The sequence below is a fragment of the Hoplias malabaricus genome, chromosome 11 (genome assembly GCF_029633855.1).
Source record: "Hoplias malabaricus isolate fHopMal1 chromosome 11, fHopMal1.hap1, whole genome shotgun sequence".
Lineage (NCBI taxonomy): Eukaryota > Metazoa > Chordata > Actinopteri > Characiformes > Erythrinidae > Hoplias > Hoplias malabaricus.
In genome coordinates this window covers 21,178,792-21,201,760 of record NC_089810.1, presented here as the reverse complement: position 1 = coordinate 21,201,760, position 22,969 = coordinate 21,178,792, and the positions used below count along the sequence as shown (strand labels likewise).

General features: G+C 39.0%; 4 protein-coding genes across 5 annotated transcripts; 2 read left to right on the top strand and 2 right to left on the bottom strand.

Annotated features, from left to right (window-relative positions):
• Positions 1-228: 228 nt before the first annotated feature.
• Positions 229-8,701, bottom strand: uri1 (URI1 prefoldin like chaperone). The gene is made up of 11 exons (XM_066685586.1): positions 8,314-8,701; positions 7,297-7,331; positions 6,949-7,027; positions 6,470-6,605; positions 6,254-6,345; positions 6,101-6,161; positions 5,689-5,863; positions 4,926-5,184; positions 4,655-4,806; positions 2,646-2,889; positions 229-1,018 (listed from the first exon to the last, which is right to left on the bottom strand). Exons 1-11 carry the CDS (start codon positions 8,383-8,385, stop codon positions 836-838), a joined length of 1,488 nt encoding a protein of 495 aa, XP_066541683.1. The 5' UTR covers positions 8,386-8,701; the 3' UTR covers positions 229-835.
• A 1,846-nt stretch (positions 8,702-10,547) lies between these two features.
• pdf (peptide deformylase, mitochondrial) lies at positions 10,548-12,725 on the top strand. Of its 2 annotated transcripts, none has more exons than XM_066685344.1 (3): positions 10,548-10,595; positions 10,841-11,428; positions 11,535-12,725. In XM_066685344.1, the coding sequence occupies exons 2-3, from the start codon at positions 10,852-10,854 to the stop codon at positions 11,690-11,692; spliced, it is 735 nt and encodes a 244-aa protein (XP_066541441.1). In that variant the 5' UTR covers positions 10,548-10,595; positions 10,841-10,851; the 3' UTR covers positions 11,693-12,725. The 2 variants fall into 2 exon arrangements, with proteins under 2 accessions (XP_066541441.1, XP_066541440.1); XM_066685343.1 differs by having other exon boundaries at positions 10,590-10,726; positions 11,535-12,724.
• Positions 12,726-13,319: 594 nt separating this feature from the next.
• spata2l (spermatogenesis associated 2-like) lies at positions 13,320-17,761 on the bottom strand. Its single transcript, XM_066685499.1, has 3 exons — positions 17,493-17,761; positions 16,495-16,831; positions 13,320-16,187 (listed from the first exon to the last, which is right to left on the bottom strand). Exons 2-3 carry the CDS (start codon positions 16,828-16,830, stop codon positions 14,748-14,750), a joined length of 1,776 nt encoding a protein of 591 aa, XP_066541596.1. The 5' UTR covers position 16,831; positions 17,493-17,761; the 3' UTR covers positions 13,320-14,747.
• A 26-nt stretch (positions 17,762-17,787) lies between these two features.
• Positions 17,788-22,969, top strand: si:dkey-238o13.4 (uncharacterized protein LOC560780 homolog). The gene is made up of 7 exons (XM_066685500.1): positions 17,788-17,807; positions 18,977-19,282; positions 19,475-19,582; positions 19,693-19,832; positions 20,896-20,992; positions 21,403-21,527; positions 21,830-22,969. Exons 2-7 carry the CDS (start codon positions 19,198-19,200, stop codon positions 22,004-22,006), a joined length of 732 nt encoding a protein of 243 aa, XP_066541597.1. The 5' UTR covers positions 17,788-17,807; positions 18,977-19,197; the 3' UTR covers positions 22,007-22,969.

Below are 22,969 nucleotides of genomic sequence, written 5' to 3'. Positions count from 1 at the left end.
GCACACTATATCTGACATATGCCAGGGCCTTGACCATAAAGGAAGAAATACTAAGCTGAATTCAAGTTAATATATTTTACTGATTATTATATTCAAGTTAATATATTTTGATTTTTTGAGTTTTGAGTATACTGAGCAACAGCAACAAAAAAGTTCACAGTGTAAGCTCTTCCTATAATACTCACCTAAAGAAATGACTTAAGGCAGTGAGAAATTTTATAGGCAAAATCATTTATTCACCTTCCAGTTAACATTTGTAGGCTGTCACAAAAAAACTGATCTACATTCAAAACTGGAAACAAAGCAAAGAACAATTACAAAATAAGCTCTATAGAAATCATAAAGCCAAAGCAGACTTTCTTGCAGGGTTGAAAAGCTTCTGTAAGGTAGAAAATATTAAACATCTCAGCACTGAGGCATGTCATCACAACAGTGAAGACAACAAACAACCATGTGTCGTGTAAGATTTCTAATGCTATTATTTTATGTTCACATTGATAACTTACGTGGCCTAGAGGATCACCCAAGGCAAAGGCAAACAGTATGTTTGAAAAGGTAGCAAAAGTGCCAGGACAATTCAGCAGAGAGGAGAGGTCACACATGGGTAACAATCCACACTGCCATAATTCTTACAAGACAAAGAAAAGTGTATGTGTAAAAGATGCATAGCACACAGAGCAAATTCAGTAGAAACAGAGTGGACAGGCTCGAACCGGTACACAGTACAACAGCACAGAGATAAGAGACAGGGCAGGACAAAATTGAACAACCGAATCTAACCCAGTGTTACCGTCATACAAAAAGAGTTTAAAAAGTATTCGGGAAGGTGGCTCTGTCACTTCTGCTGCAACCGGGCAGCTTTGAACTTTGAAACTCTCTTGGGCACATCCTGGGGTACTTCTGAGCCCACCTCTTCCTGCTTTCTCTCAAGAATTGTGGGCAGTGCAGGAGGGGCAATGGTCAGATGAGGGATAGAGGAGGGCAGTGGATCCTTCTCAACCACTGTGCCTGAAAAAGCCTAAAAAAATAAAGCATTACAGTGAGCCCAGACAAACAAACATATGGGAAGAAACAAAAGACTAGACAAGCATTATAGAAATCTTTAATAAAACTGCAGATTATTAGAGGATACAGTATGGCTGAAATGAACTTTCTGTATGTTTTAAATTCACTGTATGAATTACATTAATAACACATTCATAATTTGATTTTTGTTTTGTTTTGTAACACATTCGCTCTGTGTTTACTCTCATGCAGTTAGCTTTCTCCCAATGTAACGGAGCTCTCGTCCGTTCCATGCTGAGGACATTTTAGAGAACCAGGAACAAAAGCACAGACAATTTATATGGTTTTAAGGACTTTTTTATTCAACTCTCTGTGATCATGGCGGCGCCTGTCCAGCACACTTATTTTCTGAACTCTGAAAAATAAACACAAACGATCATGCTTATCTCACACTATTCAGGGTGGCCAACTGAGGGTGTTGATGATTTCTACTTTGTGTAAGCATTATCTGGGCATATTTAACTGAAATAATAGTTTCAATGTGGGTCTGAAATGAGTTTGACTGACTGGTTTCTTCCAGCATGCTGGTGACCTGCTGTGAGTCACGGGCACAGGGGGTTGATGGGGTATGTAGTCCTGAGTGTGTGCTAAAGTTAGGATTGTACCATCCTCCATATTAAGCAGAGGGGGGTGAGTTCTCTCAAGTTTCCTACTTGTATTTTGTTTGTTATGTTATTGCATGAATGTTTTAAATAAGGGTTTGTTTAGTTAAAACAGCATTGAGTATTAAAAGTGGTTTTAATTGAATTAAGAAAGATAGGTTATGGTTAAACCCTACAATTTGTAAACTTACCTGTATTTGGGCCAGGCCTATAGCCTAAAGGTATTTAAGGGGGAACTCCGATTTTTCGGCTGGCTGGATGGGGATGCAGACCTTAATATTTTGATTGATAAGATACTATATTAAGTGTTGATTTTCTTTGACTGTTGGTACTTGGGTGAAAATAAAACTTCTGGTGCATGTGAACTCCTGGTTGTGAATCAGTTTTCGACCACCACTCAGCTATCCTGCAACACCCAGTTTGGAGCTAATTCCACCTTAATAAGTCAATATAACCCACCTATGGAGCAAAAGTAGAGCAACATCACCTCAGGCCATTGTGCTGCTCCTCTGTTGTGTGTGAACTGTATTTATTACAAGTTCGTTCTATTTGTTCGCTTTCAAAACTGACACATTATTATTATGGGGTGTTTGTTGAGCTGTCAGGGTTACAGTAGGGCTTTTCCTCCATAAACACTAAAATCTATTAGTACCTACCCATGATGTAGTGCACGTAATTATTGTACATCACACATCAGCACCATGTAATGTGTCTGGAATCAAATATATCCTATAATATCACCCTAGCAGAACAGAAAATATTTCTATCCAAATTACAACTACGAGCTTTTAATAACGTTTTATAACAAAAACGAAGCATTTTAACATGCACCTTCAATTCTTACGCAATATACTATACTCACTGATAAATCACCATCCTTTATTGTAGAGTACTGATGCTAATCTTAGTGCCATTTAAATACATTACTGATACAGACAACATCCTGATTTAAGAATTACAAAACACAGTACTGAGTACCTCAAAGCGTCCGTTAGGGTGCAGGCTTATACTTGTTGGGCTGTCCTCTTCTGTAATTCCATCACTGGTGTCACTGTGGGTGGCTTCATCATGGCTGTATGTGCGGCCAAAGTAAGCACGCCTTTCTTCAAAATCTGCTGCACTGCTCTCACTGGTGTCACTGCACACACTGTTCTCACGGCTGCGTGACTTCAAAATGGATTTCCTTGGAACCGGCTCGCCATTCACCACATCCACAAATACCCTACAAATATACAGGTCTCAAAACATGTAAAACCACATCTACAATAAGTCCTTATCACAGTGGTGTGAATGTGAATAATAACACAGCTCTTTTCTGGATTTTGAACAGTTTTGATTACATTTAGAAAAACATATGCTCATATGTTCTATAAAATATGAAACACCTTGCTAGCAAAGCACATACTAGGTATCTGTAATTCCATTCAAAAAGTGAAACTTGTATATTATACTCATTCATTACACACAGACTGATTTATTTCAAGTGTTAATTTCTTTTAATTTGATGATTATAACTGACAACTAATGAAAACCCCAAATTCAGTATCTCAGAAAATTAGAATATTGTGAAAAGGTAGAATATTGAAGACACCTGGTGCCACACTCTAATCAGCAAATTAGCTCAAAACACCTTTTGACACCTTACACCATTGACACCTTACACAAGCAGCGCAAGATGCAAAAAAATCATGGCAAAGAGGCTGGCTGTTCACAGATCTCTGAGTCCAAGCACATTAATAGAGAGGTGATGGGAAGGAAATGATATGGTAGAAAAAATTGTACAAACAATAGGGATAACCGCACCCTAGAGAAGAATGTGAAACAAAACCCATTCAAAAATGTGAGGGAGATTCACGAAGACTGGACTGCAGCTGGAGTCAGTGCATCAAGAACCACCACACACAGACGTATGGAAGACATGGGTTTCAGCTGTCGCATTCCTTGTGTCAAGCCACTCTTGAACAAGAGACAGCATCAGATTTGTCTCGCCTGGGATACAGACAAAAAGGACTGGACTGCTGCTGAGTGGTCCAAAGTTACGTTCACTGATGAAAGTAAATTTTGCATTTATTTTGGAAATCAAGGTCCCAGAGTCTGGAAGAAGAGACGAGAGACACAGAATCCACGTTGCTTGAGGTCCCGTGTAATGTTTCCACAGTCAGTGATGGTTTGGGGTGCCATGTCATCTGCTGATGTTGGTCCACTGTGTTTTCTGAGGTCCAAGGTCAATGCAGCCATCTACCAGGATGTTTTAGAGCACATGCTTCCTGCTGCTGACCAACAGGATTTCATTTTCCAACAGGACTTGGCACCTGCACACAGTGCCACAGCTACCAGTACCTGGTTTTAAGAAAGGGATGGTATCCCTGTTCTTAATTGGCCAGTGAACTTGCCTAACCTTATGCCAGACCCGACAATGCAGAAGAGCTAAGGCCACTATCAAAGCAACCTGGACTATAATAACACCTGAGCAGGGCTGTAGACTGATCGACTCGATGCCACGCCGCATTACTGCAGTAATTCAGGCAAAAGGAGCCACAGCTAAGTATTGAGTGCTGTTCATGTTCATACTTTTTAGTTGGTCAGCATTTCTAGAAATGCTTTATTTGTATTGGTCTTTATTCTAATTTTCTGAGATACTGAAATTGGGGTTTTCATTAGTTGTCAGTTATAATCAACAAATTAGAAAGAAATAAACACTTGAAATTTATCAGTCTGTGTGTAATGAATGCGTATAATATACAAGTTTCAGTTTTTGAACGGGATTAGTGAAATTAATCAAATTTTTCATGATATTCTAATTTTATGACCAAAAATGTTATAGTACAAATAATCAATCCAAATAAAGGCGCACACAAAAAAAGTGTCTCAAAACACACACATCCGCTATGTAAAACTAAACATACAGGGTTTTTTTAACAATGCAGATCAGGCAGGAACTGACTAATGCAAATGTTGTAGAGTAAAAAGTATGAGTGAACTGCTACCTGTAGATATCTGCCGGAGTTGTAATTTTAAGATGCTCATGAATAGAGTGGCCATTGCTTTTGCCATTCTTTTTCTTCTTCTTCCCTTGTTGTTTCTGCTCTTTCCTCTCGCTAAACTTCAGAGTGGTGTTTTTCCCTGTGTTTATTCGAACCTACAAAACAGGTCAGACAAACAATTACCTTTCTTAGCTGTTACAATGAGAGCTATGGCTTCAGGTGACATTTTGAAAACAGAGTTCATTAAAAAAGGATAATAATTTTGTGACTTTACTTTTTTGGGCTCAACAGTGTGAGAGAAGTAGATAGTTGGCAGACTGTTGTCTTCCTCCTCTTCTTTTTGCACTTCATCGTCTTCTTTAACCTCATCAAGCTTTGTGACGCCATTGACCTGTTCCACATTAGGGGGAGAAGCCTGGTCCTCACTGTGGCTGTGGCCATTAACATGGACTGCCTTACCAGAGTCTGCCTCCTTCTCTTCCTCAGATGAAGATGAAGTGCTGTCCTCTCCATTGGTATCTGTGCTGTCCAATCTGACAGACAGATAGGATCAAGTTCAATGCTTTCACACTCAAGAGATATTTAGGTAAGCTATATCACAGAAATATTAACTTTTATAACACACGTTTAGTCTACAGGAATGGGTAGTTCAAGTGAACCTTAAACCATTTCAGGACCACAATTACAGTAAATAATTGACAGGTCAACATCAAGAATGAAAGGACAGTCACAATTACAGAACAATAACACAAAAGAAAATATTGAGAAATCTGGATTGTGATATATCCTCTGTGCTGCTATAAAATTATAGTTACATACATTGTTACTTCAGGTTTTAGTGTTGTATTTTTCCATATTCTTCCAAATAATCTTAGTGCTGGTATCTCAGGGGACATGCATTAATTATAAAGATCTCCATTTTGGGAACTAAACTGGGAAGTTTTCTGTATTGTTGTGCTAACCTATAAATTTGTTTATATGCCTTTCTGAATTTATCTTTATCAATTTACATTTATCAATTTATAAGTTCCTCTCACCTGTCCCTTTCATCCTGCTCCTCTTCCAGACGCTCCAGCTCATCCAGCCGAGCCCACAGCTCATCCTCAGACAGTACTCCTTTACTGCTCTCTTTGTCTTTACTCTCCTCCTCTGTCTGCAGCACATACTCCTCCTTGGGTCTGGAGTTGGGCTTGTGGGCCACACGGTGTTTACCTGACAAAGTTTTAGTATTAAGATATAGTTGTATTAAAGACATTTTTATTTTCAAGATGGACTACTTCAATGAAGACAGACACATTCAAGAGACAAGGTACTGTGCAAATCCGGGGCACTGAACTATTCACTTGAATCCCAACTTATCTAAACCTATATTTCATTTTCATTGTTCACTCTCAATTGACAAAACATAGACATGACTTATTATTTCACTAGCCTGAAGTCTGGAGTTACCTTTGGTAAATTCTTCCTTTTCTCCCACCTCCTCTCTAATGTCAACAAATTCTCCTTTACCCTGTAAAGAGGGCAGAGATTGTTGTTGGTTTTTTTTTTTTTTTTTGTATATGAAGTCTTGAAACTGTACCGTAAATAAAGTGACAGACTTACACAAGTCATTTTTTCAATATCTTCTGTGAAAACTGCTCTGTCCTTAAAGTTCTTCATCGTTTTGTGCAAATCATCAAGTTTGCTCCTCACATCTGGTGGAAAAACACACTTTCAGGGTGTGACATTGATAATTATTTTCTTGGAGAGCAGAAGACCTTGTACAATCCCTCAATATTCATTCAATTGATCTAGACATGAAAACAAATCCAAACTCACGTTTTTTTCTGTTCTCTACAAGCATATTTGCCTGTTTAGCAGAACACTTTGCAAACCAGTTGTCTCCGAGGAGGACTGTCAGCTCATTGGTGTGAACCAGCTTCCCAGGCATGAACGCCAAAGGGCCGAATGGTACCTAACATGTTCAACAGACATAAAAGAAAAAGTACACACATACAAACCTTGAACAACTGAGGGGAGACAAAAGGACTCTGAGTACTCTGCCTCAACACAATGGAAAAAGGGCAATCAACAGACTTTCAAGCCCTTCATGATCTAGACCAGGTGCGTTGTTGAAGGGAATAGTTAATCTGTGGGCCTTCAATATTACAATTAAAAAAAAGCAACATGTAAGGGCTAGGACTCACAAACATTAGAGAAATACAATCATTTTAATAAATATAATCAAGAAAATGACAAAGTAATACATTCATTACTGTTAGCTTGGATAAATTCATAAAGTAAATACAGTTATATACCATTATATCATAGGAGAGCTTATCAGGCAATGTGTCAAGGCGCTCTTGCAGACTTTCATAGTCTTTCTCCACTTTTTTCCTGATAAAAAAAGGAAATAAGGTCATATACAAATTAAATGGAATTTGTTTTTTCAAATGGTCTAATATTAAGACAAAATCATCTACACCGTAGGTGATATATACAGCAAGGAATACATGTGCTATATAAGCAACAACATTGTAATTAAATAAACGAATGCTATCCAAATGAGGAATATAATAAACAAAAAATAAAAAAATAAAAATTAGGCTAAACAAAGGTCAGAGGAATGACCATGACCCAAATAAATCTCAAGTAAGGACACTCACCAGTGTGTGATCTGACCTTTGCAGTCTATGACCACCTGTTGTTGGGACAGCAGACATTTGTACTTCAGTCACAGAAGTAGCTCCATTACAGAAAACTGAGTGTTAGAGGTAACAATTCTTAAGGACAAATTTACCAAAGGAGCAAGATGGCCAACATGTGCTGGGCGCAATAAACAAAAACATTATGTTATTTCTTCCTCCACTACGTGTGAAATATTCCACTCTGAATTCAAATGTATGCACCGCAGGAAAAGATTCATGTAGATTCACATAATGTATATTTGATAGAAATCTTTTTTGTACTTAATCACCAACTTAGTTATATAACAAACACACACAGAGACACTTTTAAAACAATCTCCAGAGACATCAGCTGTAAATCAGGGCAAATCCACGTGGTCCCAAGTCCTGTTTTGGGGAGACAATGACAGATTAAATTTAAAAAATAATCTCTTTTTAAAATGTCCCTCTGCTGTGAAGAACACATCTGAACCTTTCTAACATTCCTGTGTGTTGTTGTCTTTGATAGAAAATGCACGAGGTGCAAAATAAACATTCAAGGCCAGGGCTAGCTTTTCTGCTTCCAAATGTAGTGCTCCAAAGGGAGCCTTGAACTTGTGAATTCAGACAGTCGTTGGTTTTCAAATCGTGCGCCCATCCACGAGTTCTGCAGCCATTGCATTGTATTTTTCTTGGAAATATCGTCTAAATGTGCTATTTTGATTAACAAAGATGGGTTTAATCAACTGATGTGGACTTTAAATAGAACCCCAATCGTGGAATCACCCCGTTAGCCGCCGAGAAGCACGTGATTGGCTGAGGAAATTTCTAGAAAAGTCAAATTATAAATTGTAGCTAATGGTTGCTCCCGTGAAACTGTGACAACTGTTACTTCATCCGTCGGCGTGTTCGAACACATTGGTTTTTCTGCAACTTTGTACCCGGACACATAAGCAGGATATTTACCGAGCTGCAAACGAGAGAGTGAAAGTGGTCAGAGAACGGTTAACTCTTTACCTTCCTGTGCTCTTCTTTTAATCTCTCTACGCCTTTCGGCAGGTCGTGGCTCGTTGTCATATTTCCAGCCATTCTGTCCCGTGTTTCTCCAATAAACAGGGGATAAAGGTGTTGAGGATATCCACTATTTCACACGCACACTCTCAGGGGTTTGAAGTCCTATAGAAATGTTTATGAAAGCCAGTGACCGTGTTCCTCGGCCTCTCGTTCATCAATGAAGCAGTAGAAGTGACACAATACAAGATTGAGACCATTTCACCCGCGCATTGTACAAAAATCCACCTTTCAGAAATATTCCGTCGGTTCCGTGTTTCCGAGCCCCTTAGTAATGTCCGTCCATCTGCGCCATGTTAATCCTCAACAAAAACACAGCAGCCAGCACGTGATCTTACACAGAAACGCGTTTAGGCTGCGCTCGGTTTGCGCAGGGTCACTGCAGAGTGGAGATCTACAATACATTTACACTTTTTATAGATTATTATTTAAAGATCAACAACACTACAGGGGGAGCATGCGAGGAGCGCCCTGAGACGGCTGCGTCCATTAGCGTTTATATGTGTAATTAGTGTTGCGAGCACTACAGGGCAAGGAAACCTATTGTATTAGTTAGGAATCTTTTAATCAATTATGTTTCTGCTTTACGAATCGCACAGCCCAAACCGTGAGACCTACGGACTTGATACTTGGTCAACAGGCAGTAGTCCCCCTCCGCGATACTTAGGCGCTTGAGCTCATCCCGATCGGCCTCAAGGGGGCGCTACAGCGAAGGAAAACGCGTTTCCTTTGGGGCTTTACCCCGTGAGACGTATGGCGCTTTTCCACTGCATGGAACCATGCGACTCTACTATGGAAGCAAATCTATACCATCAGATTTTTAAATATTACCACCTTTGAATTTGTAGCACTGAATTTATGCATCTGAATTTTGTTGCTTTTGAATTTAAGTCTTCAGATTTCCACCTCTGAATATGTTGCTTCGTAATTATGCATCTGAATATAACTGCTCTTTAATTGAACTCGTGAATTTTCAAGAACACGTTTTCATTTTTATTATTCAAGGTTAATAAATTCAAACAATATATTTTGAAGTTGCTCAAATTTGATAGGCCAAATTCAGATGTCAAAATATGAGTTAAAAAATTCAGAGTACACATTCCACACACAGACCAGAAGGTCATTCACACACATTCACATAAACATATGTGATTTACTCATGCTCACATTGTGTTGTATTCACCCTACTGAGAGGGAGCACTATTTCCAACTTATGGGGTTATGTCTGCTCTAGATCAGATTGCAGATTTATCAAAGACAATAGCCAATAGCACTGCCATGGGTTTTAGTAAAATCACAGAAGAAGTGACAGCTGTTAGGATGGTTGCTTTGCAAAATAGAATGGCTCTTCTGTCAGCCCAGGGGGGAACATGTGCTATGGTGGGTATTAAGTGCTGTTCTTACATTTCAGACAATGGTGGTGACCTGAAAAAGTAGTTTCCAAATTGCAAAATATTTCACAGGTGGTCCATAACATTCCATCTAGCGAGGGTGGATGGTTTGACTGGTCGACTGAAAGTCTTGGGGAAATGGGCAAATTAATTTTGGAATATATTCTTTTGGGTGTTCTGGGTTTACTCATCCTGGTTCTGATCATTGTTCATGGAACAATTGAGGGTGATAACATTTTCTATAATATGTGTTTGCTCTTTCATTCTTGACAACCTCAGCCAACACCTCAATCCAACAGTACTTTTTCACTCATATTTTGGCATCTGAATTTGGCCTATCGAATATGAGCAACTTCAAAATACATTGTCAATCTCATTGGGTGGATTCAGTTTCGTTTTGCAGCGTGCTTTGAACCTATTACATGAACAAGTTATTACATGAATGCAAAGGGTATTAGAAAAAATTAAGTAAATTCATTTTTTAAAGTTATGCTCTTATAATCATAACATTAACATATTTCTGAATGTAACACAACTTTAAAGCACTTTTTAATGAATGTTAGCAAAAATTAAATTTTTAATTCACATATATTTAACCCTTAATTCTGGTATGTATACAATCTCTACCTCAAAAAATAAAAAAACAAACAAACAAAAAAAACAAATAAAATGTATTTTAAAACTCTTGTGTCTTTTTTTGCACGTGTTATTTATAACATCGAATTATTGGTTTATCTGTTACATTAAAAACTCACACAATATTTCCACTTTTATTTTGAAAAAATTGAAAGAACACATGCTTCGACCATGCTGGGTTCTGGAGAGGGACACGTGACGGTGAGTGAGGTCACAGCGTTTGGGTTTTTACCTGATACACTGCTGACGTTTGAACATTAAGCGATATTTTGAATTTCTATAAGAAGATTACCGAGTGAGACCAAGCATAAATATTTTAGAGTGTTTTAGAGGTTTGTTTCAGTGGGTGTTTTCTGTTTGATTGCAAAAATTGTACACTAAGAGTCAAGACCTTTTTCAAAAGTGTGAAGCTGCCCCATTGAAGGCTGTGCGTTTCCCAATCACAGGTGGAGCTGCCATGAACAGGCATTTGAGGACCCTGCTGCCTTGTGTTTTGAGGTTTCAGCCTGGCGGTGCTTTGTTGACGTTTAGGAATGTTTTATGTCCACTTACATGCCCTGCGCATTTACGCAGCCACACATCGAGCGTGAAGACGCGCTCGTATCTTCAGTATTTTAAGAGGAAAATCAAACCGCCCCCAGCTCCTCCGTACAGTCATGTGTGTCAGGTTGGAGATCCAGTCCTGCGCTCCAAAGCTGCGGTTGTGGAGCCGGGAGCTATCCGAGGATCAGAGGTTCAGCAGGTGATAAAAACCCTGGTGAAGGTCATGCGCAAACTGGAGTGTGTAGGACTGAGCGCCCCTCAGATAGGGGTTCCCCTTCAGATCATAGCTCTGGAGTATCCACAGAAGATGCTGGAGGACAGCTCAGCTGCCTCTATCAAGGCCCGTGGCTTGGTGCCAGTGCCTCTGAAGATATTTGTTAATCCAAAGCTACGTGTCCTAGATGGACAAATTGTCACATTCCAGGAGGGCTGTGAAAGCATCTCTGGATACTCAGCCTCTGTGCCACGCTACTTTTCTGTAGAGATCTCAGGTAACATCCTCAAGCCCAGTATTTCTCGGGCACAACTTAAAGCAATAATGATTAAAACAATACTGATTAATGTGAGTGTAAATATCTCTTACTTTTCTCCCCAAAGCACTGAATGAGCATGCTGAGCCTGTTACGTGGCAAGCAAGTGGTTGGCCTGCAAGGATACTGCAGCATGAAATGGATCACCTCAATGGTATCCTTTACATCGATCAAATGGACAGTAAAACATTCATTAATGTGAACTGGGAACAATACAATGAGTAATGGTTCTGTATACAGTATAGTGAGGGGAATTCATTATTTAAACACTTCTTTGTTTCTGTTTAGTGTGTAATAAACTCTCATAAGGATATTATCACACTCTCCTTATTTTTATTCCATCCCCCATTCTCACTGTCCATTCTCAGCTCCACTCATCGTACAGGAGCACTTTGAAGTTCTACACAGAACAGGTATGATTTGGGTGGCAGTGACATGGTGACATTTGTCTTGTTCCGGTGCTAGTGAATTAAACACAGAAGTTTTTAAAAGCTTCACTGTCACTGCTGGACCTAGGATGCTGTTGGCTGGACATTTTAGGTTGTTGGACTGTCGTAAGTGCACTGATGAAAAGGAGGGTGTCCACAAATAATTCAGCAACAAATGAGCTACTGTCTCTGATTTTTCCGCTACAAAGTATATGTGACCAAAAAAAAAATGTCTAGTATAGTATACACAGTGTTTAAGAAGCCCAGCAGCATTGACGTGGTGGTGGTGTTGATACCAGTGGAACAGACACAGCAATGTCACTGCAGCACTGAGAATGATCCATCCCCCACATCATACCTGCTCTGTGGGGGTGCTGAGCATTGAAGAACAGGGTGAAAGTGGGCAACCAAATATGCAGAGCAACAGATGGCCTACAGTCTGTAATCGTAGAACTACAAAGTGCTTCTCTATGGTCAGTTTAGTTGAGAGAATGGACAGTGAGTGTAGAACAAGGATCATAATATTACAATACAACTATTTTCACTTCAGATTTAAACATGAATGTGTTTTGCCTTTGTACTTCCACATAAAAATGAAAGATGTATAAAAACTTGTGTTTAAGGCATACATTGGTAAAGAAAAATACTGGCACTAAATTAAAATAGACATCTTGGTCAGGGGATCATAATTCATGTTTATATTTTATATATGTTTATATAATATCACTGTACAACTAGAAGCAATTAACTGTTCTGTATGGAGCCACATCAGAGCCAAAGTTTCATTAAATAAAAACAAACAAAATGAAGAAAAATGTGAAATTGAATATATATATATATATATATATATATGTGATATTTTAGGTGTTGACCTGATGTTATTAAATGTTGGCTATTTTGACTTAATTTCTAACTTTAAGAATTTTCCATATGATGTAATATCTATTTTGTAAATACTGCTGAATGAACATATGAGCACCACCAGTTATGTATAAAATAATCTAGATTTTAACAAGTGGAACTTTTTTAAGTGGCTTTTTGTCTGTGTTTTGACCTCCTGTCCACACAAACAGAGTATAAGGTTTTCAAAAACGCTCTCCATGGTGGAGATTTTTAAAAAAAGCCGTGGTCAGTAATCTTGTGCACTGGATGTCACACAGCATGCCTGCCTCTGGCTAAAAATCAAATAGCTTCTCACTCCCTATATAGTAAATTTCACATGTCATAAAACTATAATTTATACACTCAGATTTATTTATTTATCATTATATCTATCACTAGATTTCAGATTCCCACATATGAATTAATATATGTTAAATATATAATATATTATTAAGCTCTAGATTCATTAATGATTTGTGTAGCACACTACACAGGGAGTATGGATTGGTTTGGGATTAAATCCGTGTTTTTCTCATGTTCCGTGGTGTTATATTTCTCTTAAAGAGGTTCTATGGCCCCCTGCTGGACTGGCATGATAATACAAAAGCTTTCATATTCGTTATTTTCAGAAACAGAGAACCAGATGCATATGGAAGTGGCCTGAGTCTAATGACAAAGTAGTGTTAGCGGTTAACAGGCTGATTGTACAATGTAAAGCTTCCAAACTGTGCCAAAGTTAACATTCACACTTATTTATTTATTTTTTAATACATTTATTATGACAATCCCCATTTTATTTTTCCAGCAGCTGTTAAATATTAGATTGAAAAGGTTACAACAAAAACTCTTACAATGTTTACATGCTGGATCTTGTTTTAGTAGCCTCAGGCACTCATGGATAAGGATAAAGTGAGGTGTGCTAGTGTTACGGTACGTGTCCATTTGTGCTTTTTTCCCCACAGCATTTTGCCATACCGAATCTCTGCATGCCCTGTGTGTGTGTCTGATGTTTCTGTATGTATATAAATGATACTGGGACACTCGTATGATGTACCAACCTATTATAACCCTATTGGCTAGATGGAGCACAGTGGCTGAAATTTTTTGCCACATGATGAGGTATTTCTTAACACAACACATTGTGCGTCATATTCATTCAGAAGCTTTCTTCATTGAAATTGATAGAAAGTATTTAGGTGAAGTAGCAAGTGGACATGTACCGTTTGCAAGCAGACACAAAAGTGGAAGAACCAAGCCGTTATTTTGCAAACTATGACTTGTAATAGCTAGCTTCCAACTTCTTGTGCCACAGATAGTTAGACTATGCCTTTAATAACTTTTATTATCGTTTATGACTAATTATTATAATTTGTCATGACTCCCATCTTATTCTCAGGAGCTAGACTAATCAAAGTGTGGAAAATACATTTTGTATAGTGAAAACAAATCAAATTAGAAAACCAGCGAATAGGCTGGACTTTGTACTATATTAGACTGAGATTTAATACTCATATTCATTCATTCATTATCTGTAAGCGCTTATCCAGTTCAGGGTCACGGTGGGTCCAGAGCCTACCTGGAATCATTGGGCGCAAAGCAGGAATACACCCTGGAGGGGGTGCCAGTCCTTCACAGGGCAACACACACACACATTCACTCACACCTACGGACACTTTTGAGTCGCCAATCCACCTACCAGCGTGTGTTTTTGGACTGTGGGAGGTAGCCCACGCGGACACGGGGAGAACACCAATTCCTCACAGACAGTCACCCGGAGCGGGAATTGAACCCACAACCTCCAGGCCCCTAGAGCTGTGTGACTGCGACACTACCTGCTGTGCCACCGTGCTGCTCTTAATACTCATACTCAGTGCTCTTAATTTGGCATTATTTAGAACTTCATATATGATTACATTTTCAATATGAATAGGCTATATCAATAAGAATAACAAAGCAAAGGTGTAATTATGCTAAACAGATGAGTTGTTAAAGGGCATACCACACTTGCACTGCAAGGGGTTTTTAAACCAGCATTTTTTACAATACTGGGCACAGCAATACCTGCAAATTGTGTAAGGCTCAGAGTGTGAACATCTTGTGCAAACAGACATTAGCTCCTGCACGTCATGCTTCCCATAGCACTGCCTATCCTCACAGGATTGAGCATGGAAGACTTTGCATGTAAGGCAAACAAATGTAGGCTGTTTGGCAGTACAGCACTGGTGAAAAGGCATTGGTTTAGAAGGTGATTCAGCTTTCTTCATTTCCACCCTATAACTCACATCGTGATTAGAATCCTCACATTTCTGTACTTCCTCACACAAGCAATCATGTGATAATAAACAGGTATTGCAGACCACATAAGGTGGATTATCTTCTGTAAGACATTTGTGTCTCTCAGGTTGTGAAGTCTGTCCCAAATCTAATCGAGGAGGCTGCACCCTTCCAGTTATTTGCAGATAATGTTGCAGACTTTTACAAATTGAAACACCCTCACACCCAAAATCATGGATATTTTGACAATTATAACACACCAGGAATATATCAGAGGTGGGGGTGTTGACACAACTGTGTTTCTTTAGATTATCCTTTTTGGCTTTTGTTTGCACCACAGTTCTCTGCGGGGGTTCCTTTACTAACTCATGCTGTTGCTCCCGACAGCTTTTAAAGTAAGGACAATTTAAGTTATGAACTTCTTTACACTGGACACATTGATGAGGATACAAGTCATTTGACTTAGTGCAGCTACATATCTGTGTAACTCTTGAAACAGACAGTCGGCCACAAGCTATTGGTGTAGATTTTCTTTCATTAGCAAAATTTTTCAAGTGCTCTGTACACAAATTTGTTTCTTCTGTGTTTGAGGGAATGGGCCTTGGAACTTGGTAAATGTTTTCTGTTACACAGACAGTGTCCTCCTTTGACTGATTTGTGTTAGTGTGGGCTGTCCTCTCTGCAGGTGGAGTATAGGAACTGTTGGGTGGTGCAGTCATGTGACTGTTCTCTGCTCTCTCTCCAGGCTCCGTATGGTCATCTGTGTATAGATCTAGATCACCAGATACGTCATGATCTGAGCTCTGTGACATAGACTCCAGCTTTCTCTTTGCACTCTCCTGAGCTATTTGAAGGGTGTGACCACGCTTCCGTTCCTGAACAAGCTGAAGTTCCCACTCTACACAATTTTTCACAGGAGCCACTTCGGAAAGCAGCAGTTGACACTCCACACGAGCAGTGAAGAAAGCACAGGCCAGCTGAAGAAGACACTCAGCATGTACTGGTTTGGAATTCAGCCTCAGCTCCTCCTCTTCATTAGGGCCTGTAGACTGGTATCCTAGTAATCCAAAGAGCTCCTTGGCTTGCTGAGATGTCAGAGCAGGTTTGACATAGTGTGTGAACATACCTGAAAACGTCTGCGGAGAAAGAAGTCTGTCATTAAATACTGTCTTAAGAACACATAGACAAACTAAAAAATTGTAAAAAGTTCTTATAATTTATAATCATAAAATAGGCTTTATTTTCTGCTACTAAACTCTCTTTGAGAATGAGAAATAAAAATGTTCCTTTTGAGACACTGTTACCTTTCAAACACCTAAGAGAAAAATGTAGACAATCTGGTATGATCACGCGTTATACCAACATGTCCTGCATTGAGACAGAAAGCTTGTGCTATATTCTAACTTTTACCTGCCAAGAAAGAGGCAAAAACCATCAGCATACCTTCACCACCCTGTACTCTTTCCTCCAGGGACACAGATATAGGTTTAGTGCTGCGAGTTCAAGCACTTCAAATGCCTTAGAAAGCCTTTCAAGTCCAGTCTGCCCAGACGTGGTAGGCAACCTTCTGAGTGAATACTCCATCACTGACAGTGGGTCTAGTCCAAGAGGGGAGTGGGTGTCCTGTGCAGCTCTGTTGGAAAGTAGACCCTCTACTTCCTTAACAAGTTCTTCATCTCTGCAAATTATATTCCAATCACCTTGTTGAATCCTTTTGAACAGATTGGCCTGGTACATCTCTACAAGACCAGCTCTGTTTTTCTTAACACCAGTACTCATCCTAAAAACACACGTGGAACATGTTAGAGCTTGTTTTATATATATACGTGTAAATATATGGGCAACATTACTTTCCCTACTTATAGATAAATATATTTGTGTTCTCTGGCCAGTGTTTCTAAGCCAGATACATACCAAACACACCCAAATGATTAACTGTTAAGGGCTGAATCTCAAATGGCTCCCTACTTCCTGTATAAAGCAATGTAGTAACCACATCTTACACACACAGATGGTACTTTAAATGTACTTTAAAACTGGAATGACGTACTGCTCGTGTACGGCTTTTTATTTAAGATATAAAGCAGTTTTTGGGTGTGGGTGCTACTATTTAATTCCATACAATTTATACTAAATGACAGAGAGTAGAGGGTGAAAAGACTTAGTGGCGTTAAAAGACTGAAGTGAAAATGAAAGTCCACTTTATATCGACATTAGTTTTGTCTAATAAACTGTCAACCAGCTGGCTAACTAAAACATCACGAACAAATGCCACTTAAAGAATACGGTTGAAAAAAAAAGTATTTAAAATGTGTAAACAAACTCATTATTTAGTTAGCCGTTGAGCTCGTTAGCTTAAACTAGTCAGTTCCTCAATAATGAACAAATAAAGAGTTTAAAAACGCAAGACATTCTTTAAAACATGAAATAAATCCAAACACCTGAAATCCGTCGACTTCCTTCAATCTTATTTTATACGACTCCTCTAAGAGGACCATAAATCCCTGAGAAGGAGCTCGCCTCGCCAGGCGACTGGGAACAAGCTCAAGTGAAAACGAGACGAAAGTTTTTGTACAGAGCTTCCGCAGTGGACGTAAAAACAGGACAACGGTGGCCAAACAGCGCCCCCTGTGAGGAAAAGAGAACCGAAGAACAGCTCTCACCATGACCACTCTTCTTTAATAGTTCCCTCACTTTAGGCTTTTACACGGGGAATATCAACGCTGGCTGATGCCTTAGGATACATCATTATAGAGGTAGAGGTAGGATATTAAAGGCTACAAGAACTAATAAAGCAATAAAGCAAATACAGTGAGAGTATTAGATAGTAAGGACACTTAAACTACAATAAAATAAACGCAAAAATAAACATAAGAAATTGTGTCGTAGGTCGCATAGATTTTAGGGAAATAGCGGACGCGCTGTAAACACCCAGTAAACAAGGAACGTCCCTGGACCTTCAAAATAGGTCTAAAAGTAGTCTGTCCGTGAAGGACGTGTATTAAACGTCAGTAGACGTCCAAAATGCGTTTTATACAAGTTAATTTATTTCGGGACCAATTGATAACGTCCAAAATACGTCTAATAGTCGTCTTTTCAATGTCTGTGTTTGGACGTCTTCTCAACTTTCATTCTCAACCTTAAGAGAACGTTGATTCATTACGTTATTTCAACGTTGAATCAACGGCTAAATGTTTACTGGGCAGTCACAAACAAACGTGTAAATGTATGAGTTGCTTTGGCTTTTAACTCTAAAAAATACCTTCTCTTATGTAGTGGGCAAAAAAATTGTCAAATGGACAGTAGATCATATTTCTTTCTGGCTAGAAAAATGAATAAATACTAATTAAATATAATAAATCACGAAATAAAAATATGGATCAATAATAATAATTTAAAAAATCATATAAAACGTCCTTGTAAAACAAGATGCACTTAACTGTGACTGTGCGCTTCCCCTGTGTTAAAGGGTTTTAGAGACTAACGCAAAATCTAACTCTTAAATATGAATGAATAAATAAATACAGTTTGTGGTACAGTTTCTGTTTCTTAGCTGCTGAGTTTCAGTTTTCTGTGTTTGATACAGGGGTAGTTAGGATTAATGTATATGAATTTAGAGGTGATGTGCTCCTGTAAATCGTTTGTTCTGTAATCTATGGTTATTTTCTAAGAAAGCATTCCACTATTCTTAGTGTGTTATAACAGGAGAAGTGAAAGTTGAAATGATATCAATGATCCACAAGAGGGTGCTAAAACAAAGAATAGATTCACCTCTGCTTTTCATGCTCCAAAAAGCATCATTGGCTATAAACATAATATCTTCGATGTGCTGTATGAACTTGTCTTTAATGGGTAACATTTCTATAAACACAATCTATCATTTGATTCAGAACTGCATGTTAAATATTTCCTCTCGTTCCTTTAGTGGAGGGACCAACATGCCTGTGTGTTTGGGCCTAATGTGGAGGGGTGGCATTGGCAGTTCCAGCCCTCTGTACAGGCGTGGCTACAGTGACAGTGACAGAAGGGCGGATCTCTGCTCCCTGTGACCAGTTTAAAGGTCTCCGTCAGCTCAGGATGAACTCTGTGTCCTGTCCAGGAACTCAGAAAGCGGTGGTGCAGTATTAGAAGCGTGGATGTGCTGTGATGGCCAACGGGGACAGAGTGGTTCTGGCACTTGGTGGGGCAGGAACAGTGGGCTCAGGTCTGGTCAAGGCGCTGCTGGACAGAGGTAAGCAGACAAGCATTATTGATTTGTAATCATGCACAATGAACATATTTAATTGATCAATATTGATATTCAGAGCAGTACTTCTGCTAGTGGTGTTGGAGTTTTTTTTATTTATTATAATTTTACTTTGTTGCATTTTTAATGATTTTGTTTATATATACATCATTTTTAATATAAGAATGTATGCTGAAGGTTTTAAAGTTGCCGTGATCTCCAGAGATAGTAACAAGCTGGAGAAACTCAAAGCTTTTGTCTCACCCGCCACCAAAGGCAACCTGACCACTGTGGTAGGAAATGTCGGTGAGTTCACTTCTTCACTGCTCCTTTCTAGTCAAATCCCCTTGTTCATTGTGAGGGAATATGTTTCAGAAGTGAAGACTTTGTATGCACATGTATTTCTGTGTTCTCAGGCTCAGAAGAGGGAGCTGAGGAGGCGAAGCAGGCCTTGATGCGCTCTGTGGGGAAGATCACAGATGTGGTTTCCTCACTGGGCTTCAGCTGGTGGCAGGGAGGACCACCACACACTCAGCCACTCAAAGAACTTCACTGGGTGCCTCCTCACTCCACTCACCTACAAACATTTGTGTTTCTGTTAGAATGTAATTGTTTTTCAGAAAAAGGGACAAAAATGATTTCATTGTACATAAATCAGACATATTTAAGTATTTTTAATGCAATGTTATTGGCCAAAAATTCACACAATTTAGAGGACACTGGATGTTTTCCAGTCAAATCTTGTATCTCAGTTTTTACTTTTCACTTTTTATGATGTCAGACACATTATGGATATATAATAGTTATGGCGTCCCCTCCAGGGTGTATTCCCGCCTTGCGCCCGATGATTCCAGGTAGGCTCTGGACCCCCCGCGACCCTAAATTGGATAAGCGGTTACAGATAATGAATGAATGAATAGTTATGGATTATAGAATCATTATTGTGTCTGCTTTAATAATTGAAGTGATTCTGTAGGCTTGCATTTACTAGACATATTAAAGAAATATTATATTAAACACTATTACACCTTGTTGCTGTCCAAAGGAAAATATTTCTAAAATAGTTCCATTATTGAAGGACAAAGCCTTAACTTTTAATGGAAGTCAAAGTAAAAAGATTTTATTCTAAATCATGAGATTTCACAGTTTTCAAATGATGTAGTAAACTAATAACTGACAAAAGTGGAGATATATGTTTGATTTGGACAGAAACCACATATATATTTGTGATTGTGTAGATTTTAAAAACTTTGAAATAAATCTATTGAGTTTGTTTATTTAGTAAATACTTTATTTGTACTTACATATACAAAACTGATATATAATGGAAAGCATAGAATTATTTCTAACAACAAAGTTACTAATGATGATACGGCATTTACAGCATCTGTGAAACCCACCCTCAACCAGGTGTATCTTGAAAAAGTGTTTTGTAAAGTAATCATTCACATGTTTCTAGACATTGATTTATCCTCCTCTTTTAACAGAATTAGTTCTTCTAGAACTTCTACATCATTGCTGTATAATCAAACTCCTTGTTTTTTGTTCAGCTACATTTGCTGGTAATTTTACACTTTGCCTGTTCTTTTCTGATTCTCCTCCTGCCCCCTGTTCTTCAGGTCATTGAGACACTGCTGTTCAGCACCTTTGTGTCCTGGAAAGCCTTCTTTCCTCTGGTGAGGGATGATCCCAATTGCACCTATACATTCATTACAGGTGGGTCATGCACTAAGTGTGCAAGTGCACATAAGCAGAATGGTTGTAATGAGTTCATGGAGTTCATTAGTGCATGTTATGGATTTGTGGTTCTTAGTTCCCAGTGCAGGAGTGTTGTTAAAGAGAATATCTTTATCATTATATACAGCTATAACTTTTAAGGGAGGAGTTAAAAAACATTATGTATTTTGGCTCAACACTCTTGGTCCATTTATTCTGAAATGTTCACACAACCTAAAGGACACCTGCTCTTTTAAAAAGCTCTTGTATGATAATAGCCATAGACCTAGTTACCACAAAACGAATTCTTGTGCTGAGCACTTTCTCATGACAGACACTTTTGTTTGGACCTTATTGCTCATGAAATGTTGAAGTGATCATGTCAAATTTGTGGAAATTGTGTCCTGCAGGGGGAGCTGGGGAGAAACTTCTGATGCCAGGCACAGGCTTCCTGACAGTCGGGGCGGCTAGCACACTGGCCTTCTGTCAGGTCCTGAGAGAGGAGTACCCGGAGGTGCCCTGCAAACTCAATCAGGTTTGCCTTGAAATATTTCAGAGCTGTACTCATTCTCTTGAACAGTTTGAGTGCTGTATCTAGGGCTGAGCTGTAACCAGAGCTCACGATGAGCTGGCTTTGACCAGTCAAAGTTTCCATAAGAGACATAATTTGAATCAGGTCTTTTTTATTTTCTCTGGGCTCTATGTTCCCTCTGTGTACTTTCTCAGTCCGATTGTTTTGCATCGTAGCAAAAAATGAAAACAACTTTGGAACATAGACTCATATGAAGGAAGTCAACCATCAGAAACTGGTTGTTAAGTTCTAACCTTCTCCTGCAGGTGAAGATCAACACGGGTGTTGCCTCTCCAGAACGCATGGCACCTGGGTACCTGAATCATGTGGATCTAGGTGAGGCTGTGGCTACACTAGTGGAGAGGAGGAACAAATCTCACACCGTCTTCACTATCAACTCCCCCTCAGACTTAAAAACGGTTATCTTGGAGGGCAACCTGTAGGCCCCCTACACCCACCAATGCCCCTTCAGACTCCCTGGTCTATAGCACAAATTTATACTCTGCTTCCAGATTTTTCATTTAGATCATCATCATATGTGTTGATTTCTTTTTTTTTTTTTGCATGTACTCAGTTTTTGTAAGAACACCAAGCTTTGTGGTTTGTTGTCTTCACAGACCTTCAGTGTATTTAGAATATTTCTGTACATCTAAAAATTAAGGTGCCAGAAAGGGTTCTTTTAAGCAATGAATAAGCACAGAAGAACCTTTTTCGTGGTTCCATAAAGAACCTTGAATTGGAAAGTTCTTTAAGAACACATTTTTTGTGTGTGTAAAGAAGATATGTGAGTATTAAAGTCTTATTTAATGTTTAAAGAACAAGCATGTGATGTATAGCTTCTGCATCAGATGAAGGATTCTTAGAACCATATAAGCAAATCAGAAATAATATAGGATCCTTTATTTTTTAGGATGCATTGTGCAGCATGATGTGAATGCGCTTGGTTTGAGGTAAAGATGCAAAGAGCTGCTTAATTCAAGGGTTAGAGATTAAAAGATACAGAAAGAAGCTGGAGGACAGCCATGCATGAGAAAAAGAGAATGAGAGAGAAAAATGTTCTTGGAATCTACCCTGGCTTTAGAGTTGAGCCGTGCCTGTGGGTTGTTAGGAGAGAGGTAGGAAGTAAGGAGGGGTCCAGGCGGCTGCTTTTAGTCCCCTAGCGTGACTCCCTGCCCTGTTCACAAACATCCCTCATTTTTCTTCACTCCTGCTTATCTGGCTCCAATTATCCCAGCCCACACTGCCCAAAAATAAACAGCGCTATGAGAGAGGCTGGGAGGTCCAGTGGTGGCCCAGTGCAGAAGAGAGGATGAGGTCAATGAGGGCATCACTGTCTTGTTTATTGTCTTTTTGTCATTTACATATTTGCTTTAGCAACATGAATGTATATTTGTCATTCCAATAAA